Genomic DNA, 14139 nt, shown 5'->3' with positions numbered 1-14139 from the left:
TATTAGGAGGTGACCACCCTGAGAATATTCTCTGGAGATTCGACTGCGATCTAGCGGGTGAACCAGACGTAGTAATTTCTCCGCCGCCCCCGCCGCCACCGCCACCCTCGGCAACTGTCTCGAGAACCACGACCCTTTGACCAATACTTGAAGAGGTGCCAACAGGTGTACCTGTCCAAAAGGAACTACCCACGCAGGCCTCCGTGGTCGTCAACATTACAGATCAGAAAGAGACGTGCTTATAGCACATATAGTCGCCGGGGTGGGTTGGTAAACCGCAACGAGGGCCATCCCGCTCCGACGACGACGGCAAATCATCGATCGAGAGCATGCAAACGAGAACCTGAGACTGAGGTCAATTGAACGAGAATGTCATGATTAGAATTAGTATTTCCTGCAAGATGCGTTCTCCTATTGTTTCAATGGGACTATGATAAATAGACGTGTGATACAACTAGCTCGATATTTGAAGATTGAGTAAAATCAAGATTATATGCTGGCACATATGATCCTCCCTTGTATGCCCGATACCGAAGGTATCGAGAAAAGCGATGTTAATGCAAGGATGTGTATCTAATCGGGATAATGGATGGAAACTACCTAGTTACTCATGTGTAACTGTTTGTCTAGGCAGCATCGAATGAATGGATCCTGGAAACTATCAAATTTACCGGTCTATAAAGACAACGGAATGCTATTCGCAAACAATGCGTGTTCCTCATGCGTCTGACCGACCATATATTTGATCAACAAATTGAAGCCAAAATTGAGATATCAAATTAAAAAGTGTCAGTGCGTGAATGTCACGGATCAATCGGAATAATGAGAACTGCATGGAAAATGAAATATCACGCGCAATGCCAGTTGACCAGGAATTGCCGGTGTTTCGAAATTCCCCGAGGCAACGGTAAAATCGAGTGGAAAACCGGATATTTGTTCAAAGTATCCGACCGAACAGACCAGAAACCGTTCGCGACACCACGACGGAACACGAACTGATATTATAGCCGAATTTCAAGTTAAACATATCGAAGCGGATTTAGAAAATTGATGAAGCTTGTTAAATCGACTGGTTTTCACATATAAAATTGTATTCCATTCATGTCGCGATTCGTAGACTGAAATCTATTCGCGGGAACCAATAAATTATAAAACATCAAATTATCCATTGCAAAATATCTAAATAAACATTCTCTCATTCTCTTTCAACTCGGCAGTAATATGTAATTAATGTACGAAAATACAGAATACAGTCATAATATTCATTCCGATTTTACACAACTTTATGTGTGAATACGAGAGAGCGTCAATGGCAAGATCGCTGACATAGTTGCACGTTAATGCGATGCCAATGTCTATTGGAATACAATTTCCAGTGACAATAATTTCGGACCGCAATTTTGCAGCAATTATAATATTCACGAAAAATTAGATCTTTCACTCAAAAATGCAAGACAGAAAGAACCAATAGACAAATAAATTGATCGTACGCTATAAACGGCTGAATAAAAAATTGCATGTATAACTAAACATGGATGGCTGTATCATATATGATTTGGACCAAATTAGTAACCACTGCCGGATTTAGCCTAAACAAATTTCATGCGTCCAATAATTTCGAATAAAAACATGCAGGTACAAAAATCAAATTACAAAAAGTGAATACAAGAACTGCTTATTGTTACAAAGAAATTTACAAAATTAACTAATAATTTAAATGTTATTTCTAAATTTATAATATATAAAATATAATTAATAAGAAATACAAGATTCGAAATTAATAAAAAATATATTTTACATATTGTTGTTTATTTCAGAAATTATTTATTTAATTAGACAAATACGAACATTTAGGCTGGGATTCATGGCAAATATAATTCGTAAATAATTTCCGATATTTGATCCAGAATTAATTATAGATAATTAATTATAGATTCATATTTATAAATCGTTATTCAATTATTAGATCAATATTTCAAAAAAATTTCTGTTTTATGTGAATCTATATTTGAAAAATCTGCTACTATTTTTATGATTCATGATCTGTAAATGATTGTCTGTTAATGATTATTTGTCATATAATTATCGACTATGAATAACGATCTTTAATTTTATGTTATAACAAAATCCAACAAATCTTTAATAATAATTAATATACGTATGCATTTGACACATAATATATGAAATTTCTTTTGTTACATGGAAAGTAGTGAATAAGTATGTTAATGTAAAATTAATCTTAAAAAAAATATTAGCAGTTCTATAAAATTTGAAAAATCAAGCAGAAATTGAGTCGTAAGATACTTCAAATGATGAGTAAAAGAATACGATCACTGGCATCAAACTCTTCCTTATTGTATTATAAATAAGATAGTACGCTAATTGTTGAAAAAAGATTTCTAAATCTTTTATATATGTGTAATTTATAAATACACTTAATGTATGTATAAATCTGTATATGTATGTATGCGTTGACATATGTGTGTGTGTGTGTGTGTGTATACATATTACGCGCGTGTGCGATAAACAGGAAATCCGTGAAGCGTGCAAATGCAACAAAAGACCTAGTCATATTTTGACACAATCGAATAGTTTATTATTATACTGGCGCGTGTACAGTGTTTTTCACGAAAAAGTAAAAGAGGTAACCCAATTAACTGTTTGACAATTTTTAGCTATACATTGCGACGTTCCGTATTGTGAACATATTATTACGTGTACCGCTATTTGTTGAAGAGAACATCGTTCAGCGAATTTATTGATACGTTACTAACTGTTGTTGGAAAAGAAAGAGTGAGAACAATTCTGCGAGTGTGTACGTTTAACATTACGAAAAAAATAAAAAAAAGGAGAGATAAAAAACACAAAAATAAACAATCTGTACTGCCATTTATAACAAATAATTCGCGACACACAGTCTTAATTCCATCATTTATACGGTCACAATACACATTGCACACAACATACAATTAAAGAGCAAAAGTCAAAATCATCGAGACCGTTAAATATTCATCATGGAATTTATTAGCAAAAAAAGGCGACGATTGTATATGTATATATGTGTGAATAATATATAAATTTTCAGTGGAGCAAATCTATATCAAAATGTGTGCAACAAGAAAATCACGACACACTACTTCCATTCTTGCATAAGAGATATTTCTATATTCTCATCTTCGTGAGAATTTTCTGAAACTTCCAAAAACAGTTGACTATTGTTATACTATATCTACGATTATTACGTTTTTTGACAAAATTAAGCTTTATTTTTTTGTTGCATGAAAATGAAAAAAAAACAAATGATCTAAAAATTTAAAGCAACTGCTCAAGGTAGAAGCTGGCAATGATTTATCGGCGCGTAAATGATCAAAGTCTAGTTATATAAAAGGGATGTTTATGAATGTTTATCATCAGCGAGAACAATTGGGTACTTTCTCTACATCGAAATATAAAAAATTTGAATACTGATTGTACAGTTTTTAGTAATACAGGAAATAAATTTTGTCGACGATCGTAAAAATTTAAATCTGTATATAAAATTATGAACATAAAACATATTTCTTACCTCAATGCTATTATTATAGTAATGTAAAATTTCCGTGGTTAGCGCTGAAGATAAACTTTTTTTTAAATAAAAATAATTCATTATTGAAACATTAAACATAAAAAGGGACGTAAAATTGACAATGTCTTTACACTAAAAAAAAAAAAAAAAATTAAACTTTTAAAATCCTGTAGTTTTTAATATTATTTTATAAAAGCATGATTTTTGAGAAAAAAATGTTTTCACATGACAACATTAATAGATAACAAACTGAAAAACTGCAAAGCTAATATGTTCAATTCATTTTTTTCCTTTTTTTAGTGTATTTTTCAATGGAACATGTTTTATTTTTACTTTTTTCGCAAATTCTTTTATTTATACAATTCAATTTATTCCGTTATCGCACAATGATATGACAGCTTTTGATTGTCTCTTTATATAGGTTTTTTATAAACAGTAAATGTAGCTACCAATCTTTCGGAAGAATATCCGCCGAATGTTTATGCAAGTATATGCCTAATTCTACAGTTGTACCTACTTCATCAAATGATTCTGTCAGCACAACATTTCACGGACAAAACAAAAAGTCAATACAAACGTTTTGTCAATCACAAGTAACGCTTGAATAAAATATTTCAGAGAATATTCCTATTTTTCATCAATCATCCACCACTATCACTACAAAGTTTATGCTAATTTGATTTGCAATTCTCGACAAGTACCGTTTAGATGGCCCAAAAGCGTATCCAATGGCTCTCAACGACTTGCGGGACAGAGCAACTATATTCAATGGATTTCGAGGAAATTGTTACATCGCAAATCCGTAATCGTATCTAATCCGATATCTATAGAACAAAGCAGATAAAGCTAGCAATCGGTGAAATACGCACGACTGAGCGACTGTGCATCTCCCAAATTCTCTAATCAAGTCAAAGATTCAATTTATCCAACAAAACAATAACTCGAGCAGAAATCACGAATAGAATAAGCTCTAGCATTTCGCTCAAAAAGATTCATTCAGTTATATAAAAATTTTTTATTTTAATTTCAATTGTCTGAGTTATTTCGTAACATAAATATTAAATTCTTTCATAGCAAAAAACTTAACCATTACCGAATCTATCGAATGAAAAATTAGTAATTTTTATCGTTTACTATAATATTATTCTCATAAATAACAAATATTTATAATAATTAATGAATTCTACATATCTTATGATTATTAGAAAATTTATGAAGCCACATTAATTTGTTATATTATATTTGCAATCATTTTTCAAAATCGCAATGTATGTCATGCAACATAAAAAGAGGAAAATACTGTTAAATAAATAAATTTCAGAAATATTATATCTTTAATTTTACATTTCCATCGCATGCATTTCGTACGTTAAATTGTTAGAAAAAGACTAAAATGACGTTACAGCTACGCCATCGAAAATTGCATTCGTTTAGTCATGTGCATCAAAGAGAGTACACTAAAATCCAGGTCATTCCCCGACATTTGAGAATAGTGAAAAAATGTGAGGAAGATACATGGAACGCAATCATCTGAAGTGAAGCTTTGATAACTTTCCGGAGCAGCTAACCATTACACGGAATTTTATAGTCGATTCCTCGAAATATTTCTCGGTGAATGTACTTCATGGAGACACAATTAATAAATAAAAATAAATTTGTTTAATGTTTAATATATTAATACTTCTATTGCTTGACCTTTTCCTAATTTTCCTAATAAAATTTAATTTTCTTTTAATTTTTATATTTGTATTATAATAAAATTACACTCATATCTGTCGTCTAAATTGCATCTCTAATTCTCGGTATGTATTAAAGTTACAAAATATATTAGACAAATTTATTGAACGAACGAGATTCAAACAAAAAAATTTTAATATTACTTAACGAGACTCTAGAACAAATAATTCTTTTGCTTCATTGTCTTTTTCCTTTTCTTTTCGTTTTCTTTTTATTTTTTATCTCTTAAAACAACTAAAACCAATGGAAAGATCCATTAATGTCCAATGTTTTAAAATAGATGTCCTTGCTTTTCTTTATCTTGACACAATCACTCCTCTTTAGTCGGTTCGTTAACAAATCACAAGTAAAACAAGATTTATTATAGCAATAACACAAATTGAAATAAAACGAGGTAAATTTATATGCAAAGTTAATTGGAAATGTGAAATCATGTGATAACACTGCTTAAAAATATTACAAAAAGTAAAAAATAAAATATCACAAAAAAAATAAAAGTTAAGCAACAAGATATCAATTTTTTATCCGATATAAACTGCTCTTCACATATCACTTTATAGCTACATAATAACATAACTTTATTTGGTACTGCAAAAACAAGTGTTTCGAAATAAAAACATATATCACTATTACATGTATATGTTATCATTATTTCTATCAAGTTAGCAGAATCAAATGAATAAAATCGAAAAAAATCCGTTGAATTATTTAGTGATAATTTTGGGCTAATCTGTGCTATGAAATATAATTTTTTATACCACGTGCCATTTAGAAGAAACTCGTGGTTTTGCTAACTTGATATGAAAGTTGTAAACCTATATGGAACTTTGCTTCGTGGAAAGTTGTAAACCTATGTGAAACCTCGCTTCACGTGGAAAGTTGTAACCCCATGTGGAAACCTCACTTTGCATTAAAAAGTATATGCGTGGAGGTAGTGTGTTCCGCCTCACCTTCTCGAAACCACGAATTTCTTCTATCTAGTGTGTGATATAATATAAAATTATGTTTTATAACTCAAATCAATACAAATTATATTTACTATTTTTTTTCTTTTTATCTTGTGATTCTAACTTAATTTTAAGCTAGCAGTGCCACGAGTATCTTCTAAATGGCATGTAGTACAAAATTATATTTTGTAGCACAAATCAACATAAAATGAGCATTAAATATTATAGTTCAGTAAATGTTTTTCGATTCTGCACATTTATTCTTGTTAGGTTGACAGAGATATTACTATTCTACAGTCTGAGAACTTTACTTAATTTTTAATTTAATGTAACAAGAAAATGGCATAAAATTTGATACACAAAAGCAAGATTTCCCTTTGATTTTATATTTTACACGTTCAATCGAGTTGATTGCGTACTTTATTTTTTTAATAATTATACTTTTAAGCGAAGCTCGGGTCGTTTAGTGCTTATGAAATTTACGAGCGAAATATGCCAGAAATTTCCTAGGGGAGTGTCATCTAGTTTGGATATCGATTGACAAACAGGACCTCTTATTAACCGTTCCACCGCAATATCTGATCGAAAAGCATCCGCTGACAGATCCGTCGACGGAAGCTCATAGATAAATCTACGCGAGTCATATCCCGTTGATTGATAGAGCTCGGAGCTATCGGGGCGTGATTTGCGTTGATGATGATAGGAAATTCCATAATTTTCCTGACGTACGCAATGTACTCATACTACCCAGTATATGTTACTTAATCCCTTGAACATCTAATTACGTATTTTGTTAATATACGTGTAAATCCGAGTGTAAATCTAAATGCACATGGAACGAATAGATTTGATATTAATAAAAGCAAGAAAATCTTAGTATATATTAGCAGAAACAGTTGATAAAAACATATTATATTTTATTATTATATTTATTTAGTAAAAATGCAACAAAATAAGAAAAAATGGTTTTGCATACAAAATATTGCTTTCTAAAGATTTATATAGATATTTCTTCGATTCAAATTTCAAAATAACACAATCAGATGAATAATAATGTAATGAAAATAATTTACTGATTATAAAATTATTACAATTATTTTTGAAACTTTTAATTCTGCAACATTTTCATTTTGTATATAAATTAATAAATTTGAAATTAATTTAATATCGAAATATTAAATACACGTTTAATAATATTCTATAAAATATCATAGAATAAAATTTTAAATAATTATCATTCATAATGAAAAAAAAAGATTTTAAAAAATATAATATTAAGTACTTTCATCTTTAAATCTTTGTGTGTTCTCGCATACATAACTGGTAACAAAATCGTAAATTAATCTACTGTGTAATTACAAACCTAAACCATGGAACAATAGTCTAAGTTTAACTATTACGAAGGTGCATCTGTTCTGCTCCTTATACACTTTGTGTGCAAACTAAGCTAACAAATAATCAATATCAGAGTATGTATCGTACTAAGATAAAACCTGTTTCATCATTCGATATTTACTATAATTTTTAAAGCTCTATCTATTATTTATCTCATTAAAGTAATCGTTTATTATATATTAGGTGTTGGAATTAATTCGTAGCGTTTTTTAATGAAAGAATGTTATTTATTTCACATGAGCATTAAAAAATACATTAATGAAAGTACTTCCCATCACTTGTAAAACGCTACGAATTAATTCCAACACCTAATAAATTATATTATTGATAAATCTATATTGAATTAATTGAAAATATAGTATTTAAAAGTAATAAAAACCAATTATCTATTTTTGATAATAATCATATTTGTACTTCTTTGTTATTTTATTAATTTTTTGATATTTAATTTGTGATTAATTATTTAGTACATTACTTCCATAGAAAGTTCAAAAACATAGAATGCAATATATAAATTGTCTATACGTTTGTTTTATTTGCAAATTTATATATTAAAGATTCTAAATTTTTACGGTTTATACATACTTGTCTTTACACAACATATAGAAATATAAAATCTACTTTCAACAAACATTCAATCATTCACAAGATGGAGAACACAATCTCTATTAATTCCGTTTTCTTTTAAGGATGTACTTATACGTTGCAATCTCTTCGGCGAATATCTTTAAGCAATAATATTAATTGTAAAGTTGAAAGCAAAAATAGATAAAGATTAAATAATTTGTGTAAAGTAAAAATATTTCGTAAATTAAAAAAATAGTCTATAAAGAATCAGATATTTCCTCACCCGCTTAATACTACTTTATACCCTCTATACCCGGTTGTTTGTATAGCTCTATCAAGTAATTCATATAATTTCGCCACCGATTCGTCGGCTAACACGTGTACCAAATATATAGTACTACCAGTCAATGATCTAACTTTCAATCGCAACTCGTTAGATTTTCCAGTCGCTTCATTAACCTGACGTAATATTGGAGGCTGAAATAGTAAAACATGGATTTTTAAGTAGATCATGATTGGACATGACTTTTAGGTACATAATGTATCTTGTCTTTTTCTGTTGATATCTGAATATATTTCTCACTGTATTCTTTTTTGCACAAGTAGCCGATTTTGAACCCCGAGGATATTTCGTCGCGAAATATTCAGGTACAGGATTGGTAATCTCACCAATATTATTAACTTCTGCTGTGCTTAATGCTTTCGACCGTAATGCCGATGCATTTTGCGTAGGTATGCTTATACCTAATCGCCCTGCGGACGAACTAGCAGATTTCGAACGTAACCGAAAGCGATTATCAATAATTTGTGACCTATTGGAAAATTTAATTTCAGTATTTAATTTCAATACATAAATGAATAAGGATTACTTCATATGAGAAAACCTTGATGACGATCTATCAGAAAAGCTATGGTGTTTCGTCCTGCTGCTTGTGGATCTTAAGGTATCTTTCGACTTGGATGATTGTTCACTCATCGACATATCATATTCTATGTTTTTTGTAGCCAATTCTCTCTTTTCCAAAACAATAGTATATATACAATATATAATTTATTCATATTATAATATTAAATTCGGAAAATTTAATGAATGATTTACTTTTTCTCGTCGAGAAAAGTTACTTCGTGCTAATTCAGCGTTAACGTGAGACTGAATGTGAGAACTAGAACAAATATTATTATGCGAAGCCAAAATCTGCGATCTCAAAGAATATATATCGACAGAAGGCGATTCTGAAGAAATTCTGGAATCCAATGAACTAATAGGGCGATATGAAGATGCATTATAAAATTTTTAACAATTACATAATTATAGTTAGCTACTAATTTCTTCATAATTATGAGATTAATTATAAGATTAATTTGCTGGAATATACATATATATTATATATTATATATATATATTTTTTTTTAACAAAAAAGCACTGGTTTAGACTTACTATAATTTAATATACATTCTTTGATAAAAAAAAAAGTTATATATAGATTTAAACCTTTTTGTCAAAGAGTGCATATTACAATATTGTAAGTACTTAAATATTTGCGTGTGTTTTAAATAAGCAGTGATAATACCGGTTTGCAAATGATAAAAACGGAATGTTCTCGGAAGTGTTATCTTTCGGTGAAGGGTTTGCACGAGCATATCTTTGGAAATTATTTGATCTGCGTAAATTTGTCGATAACAAGTTATCCACTGAAGATTGCTTTCCCAAACGATATCCTTGACCAGGAAAATTATTAGAATCATCTATATAAAATTCTGTTCTATGATCTTCTATCTACAAGCGTAAGTCAAAATATTAATTGGAAAAAATAATAGACTCTCTCTCTCTCTCTCTCTCTCTCTCTCTCTCTCTCTCTCTCTCTCTCTCTCTCTCTCTCTCTCTCTCTCTCTCTCTCTCTCTCTCTCTCTCTCTCTCTCTCTCTCTCTCTCTCTCTCTCTCTCTCTCTCTCTCTCTCTCTCTCTCTCTCTCTCTCTCTCTCTCTCTAACCAAATTTTTGTTAATCTCACAGATTCTAAAAAAGATTCTAAAAAAATGCGGAAAATATCTCGTATATCTTAAAATTCTATTCTATTATTCTACATTTACCACAAAGGGCACTCCATCGGGATATTCTTGTTGCAATTCAGATGGAAAATATCCGTCCAGAATATCACGGATAAACGAGACTGCAGTCGAATCATGATAAGATCGCAATGGTCTTCCATTGATGCACATACCATTTTTATAAAATTTCAATGCCATGCAGGAAAGAGTCTTTAGTTAAAATGCATTAAAAAATGCTGATTGACGATATAAATAATTACTAATTAGCAAATATATTAATTTCAATTAATCAGTAATTAATATCTTTGATATATTTGTGACGTATATAAAAAAAAGTTCACGTAATTTCATGGATTTCATGGAGTCTTGCAAGTAATATTCTATTTACATGCTATGAAAGCTATATTATATTTAGCTATATTATAAGCTATATTATATTTACATGCTATAAAAGTACGTATTATGAAACTAGAGCATTACTTTGAATGTCGCTCCTCCTCCTTTCTCATTATGATGAATGTGAACTTCACCCTTTCCCGCAGTTAGATTCAATTGATCGATATTCGTAACTAATTGTTCATAGCACATGTTGATATAATTACTATAACGAAGTTATTACTAATTATTAGAATTGTTATTTTTATTTCTAGTTAGTAGTAATAAAATATTTATTTTAATTACTTGCTACTATCTACGTTTATCATATTTTTGGCATCACCCACCCATATTAATCCATAATCAGCCAAGAACTTCTGCAAAACGACATAATTGCTAATTTTTATTTATGTTTTAAATACGTCAAACAAACATATTTGAAATATAAATTTAAACCTCCATTTCGCTAATTTTATGTTCTAGCATTAGACATCGTTGATAAAAATATTCAGAATTCTTAGCTTGACTTCGTTGCTCCTTCTTTCGCAGCAGTTCCTGACTTTTGTACTTAGCTTCCCATTCTTTAATCTACCAAAATAATATATCATAAAAAAAATTGTAAAAATCATTCAAAAGTACAGAAAAATATAAATAGAATACATGAAGAAATGTATTCGATGTTGTAAAATAACTAAATGTAATAAACACGCAATGCAAATACACAACTTGAAAATTAATTCTGCCAAACTAACTATGAATATAATGATAATACTACATTCTTAGATTAAAAAAAGCGTACAGAGAACCTTCCGCTTTAAGCGTCCAACTTCCTGATCCTTAGTTCGCAAGCCTTCCTCGGCTTTCATCAAAACAGATTGCATTTTTCGCATTTGTGACTCAGCTAAATGCAACTGTTTCGTCAACATGCCAATGAGCTCACTTTCTGAAATCAATACATTACGCAATAACGGATATGTAACGCCAAAATCTACAATTGCTTTAAATGCTTAATATAACATTCTGTTTAAAACTACTATAATAAATTTTGTTATGTATTAAAATATTCTAGCCAACTTTTAATTTAATTTCTTCCCAACCAGTAGTTCTATATTATCAAAATATTATTCTACATTATACAAAATTCTATAAAGTACACAATTTTTAAGTACAAAACCTTCTTCGATTACGTCATCTATAGCAATGGAATTTCTGGTCATCTTGAACGAATTGTTCCACAATTTTCTTGCGGAAACATTTGCATTGGAAACCTGATATCCGAACGTATTATATAATTTGACATAACATATTTTGTCTAATATTTTATGTCTATGATATAAATGTTACACAGCTACCATTTTATTAGTGTGAGTAGATTTTCCATAACCAAGCATAATTTTGTTGTCTTCCGATAGATCTGTCTTTAAATCCGTCATTGTAAAATCTGATATACATGTTGACGAAGATAATGCTTTTAATCTAGCAAAATATTATATTATTATTTCTTGATATATTGTTAAAAAAAATGCATATTTTTCGTCACTATAACCATAACATCATAAAATAACCTACTTGCAATTGTTGTCATGTGACAGGATCAAGGAATTTTTTGAAATCTTCTTTTTCGGCTGAATTGAAGAGTTTCCTTGATTCATATTATGAATGATGGCATTAATTAATGAGTTCGACAACATTTACATGAATTTTCTTACGTCGCCAAAAAGTAGTTATTCGCACGAAGTTGTGTTTACATTATGCGACGTAAGAAAAGTCGATTCAAATAGAATTCAATATGAAAAATGGCAACGATTTCTATACAGTATCACAGTAGAAATATTTTACAATTTTTTTTTCTTTTTAATTTTAATATCAGTCTATTTTTACTTTTGTTTTTAGAGAGATATTAGGTTTACTTACTTTCACTTATATTATTTCATGTTCGATTTCTTTTTCTATATCAATTTTTCTCTCTTTTCGAACTAACTAAACATCCGCGTTATTAATGTTTAACAACAAACTTTTGCGCGCTATTTTACAATTGCGATTATTATGAATAGATTTTAAGCCTTTATGTTACAATATGTATAAAAGAATTAATATTCTATCTTAAAATATACAATAAAAATAAGAATAAAATCTTCCAATATTACAAACCATTCAAATACGCAAAATAAATATCAAATTATTTTTTCAATCATTAATACATATCTCATAAAATACGTTTTAACAAATAAATATTTAAATATCAGGGAACACCAATTCCTAAAGACTTATTAATAAAGAAATAATTTAATAATGGCACACATAAGGGTGTGATACCAGTCTCGTAAATGAGTCATAGGGATCATATCTAACTTGTTCATCGTACGTTATGTTACGCGGCAACTACTTTCGCAGAATTTTAAAAATTTCTAATATTCTTGAATATTAGATATAAATAACTTTTTTAAAATAATTCTTTAACAAATAATGTCTAATCTTATATTCCTATATTCCTTTATAATAAATTCTTTATCCCATTATCTGTATTGCAATTTTGTAAAAATAAAAACAGAGTGTCTAAACTTCTCCCCGAAATCATCCACCACAACTGTGATAGGAATCCTATGTAACGAATCCCTTTCTTCTTAAATATTGAGACTCTCTTTCAGCTAGTTGTTATCCTTTCCACAGCAATTCTAAATTTCATCTTCAAAACCAATCATCTTTTTATATTAAAACATGTCGTGCTCTTGCTTATAATTATCTTAACAAGGATCTGCCCATCTTAAGTAAAGATTCATCTCTTGATTGAACTATTGTAAGTGTCTTTCAATTCTCTTCTATAATTTATAGCGAATGGAAATACACTATACTTACTGTTAGATTATTCAGGACTGGATATGTATTTGAAATACTTTTATTTAAAACACAGTATGTGCAGTATAAATGTATTTTGTATTTCAGCGAAGCATATGAAAGTATTGCGTATTTTGTATTTAAAATCAAAAGATTAAAAGTTTTTGTATTTTGTAATAATGTGGTTGTGCAATAATGAGATTGATTTTACGACTTTGAAATATAAAATATTTTCAATCTTTCAATATTAATACTAAAATATAAAATATTTTTATATATTCTCATGAAATACCATACAAAATATAATTGTCTTACAAATACTGTTTTTCAAATAAAAGTATTTCAAATACATGCCCAAGCCCTGGTTAGATTATACTTTGACTAACAACAAGCATAGTATTGCATTTGATCAAGTTGAAATCTTTTTGCCTGTAAATCGTGCTGAGTGAAGTTATTCAAGAAGATAGTTTTTCTATCTTCTCAGCACTTTAAAGTGTTACGTTGCATTTCACGCGTAATAGTATATTATACTGCATCGCGTCGGCGCAGTAAACCTCCATCGATCGCCTGGGCAGTTGGGCACCGCTCGTTCTTGAGTCACGTGATCACGACAGTAGTTATCGTCATCAAAGGAGCCGACGCAAGCCGACGTAACGCTTGCGTCGGCAGC

The 14139-nt window shown here is 29.7% G+C and overlaps 2 protein-coding genes and 1 long non-coding RNA gene across 10 annotated transcripts in view; 1 reads left to right on the top strand and 2 right to left on the bottom strand.

Moving 5' to 3' along the window:
* Positions 1-145, top strand: part of LOC105150452 (glutamate receptor ionotropic, kainate 2) — a 159204-nt gene extending 159059 nt beyond the window's left edge. Inside the window, exon 19 of the mRNA XM_087413339.1 lies at positions 7-145. Within this exon, the coding sequence (XP_087269465.1) occupies positions 7-13 (7 nt within the window). The 3' untranslated portion in view covers positions 14-145. The remainder of the gene's footprint in view (positions 1-6) is intronic.
* LOC105150454 (uncharacterized) overlaps positions 1-14139 on the bottom strand; it is a 234622-nt gene that overhangs the window by 198703 nt on the left and 21780 nt on the right. The gene's annotated exons all lie outside the window — the stretch shown is intronic.
* Positions 5262-13965, bottom strand: LOC147907383 (uncharacterized). Its single transcript, XM_087413344.1, has 14 exons — positions 12204-13965; positions 11987-12110; positions 11809-11902; positions 11441-11577; positions 11091-11222; positions 10941-11011; positions 10740-10860; positions 10302-10469; positions 9784-9989; positions 9311-9470; positions 9096-9226; positions 8795-9023; positions 8495-8688; positions 5262-8369 (listed from the first exon to the last, which is right to left on the bottom strand). Exons 1-14 carry the CDS (start codon positions 12323-12325, stop codon positions 8279-8281), a joined length of 1980 nt encoding a protein of 659 aa, XP_087269470.1. The 5' UTR covers positions 12326-13965; the 3' UTR covers positions 5262-8278.

This window comes from Acromyrmex echinatior, chromosome 14, assembly GCF_024713525.1.
Source record: "Acromyrmex echinatior isolate Ae372 chromosome 14, ASM2471352v2, whole genome shotgun sequence".
NCBI lineage: Eukaryota > Metazoa > Arthropoda > Insecta > Hymenoptera > Formicidae > Acromyrmex > Acromyrmex echinatior.
Note: the sequence above shows the minus strand (reverse complement) of the source record. Positions and strands in the feature narration are given on the sequence as shown.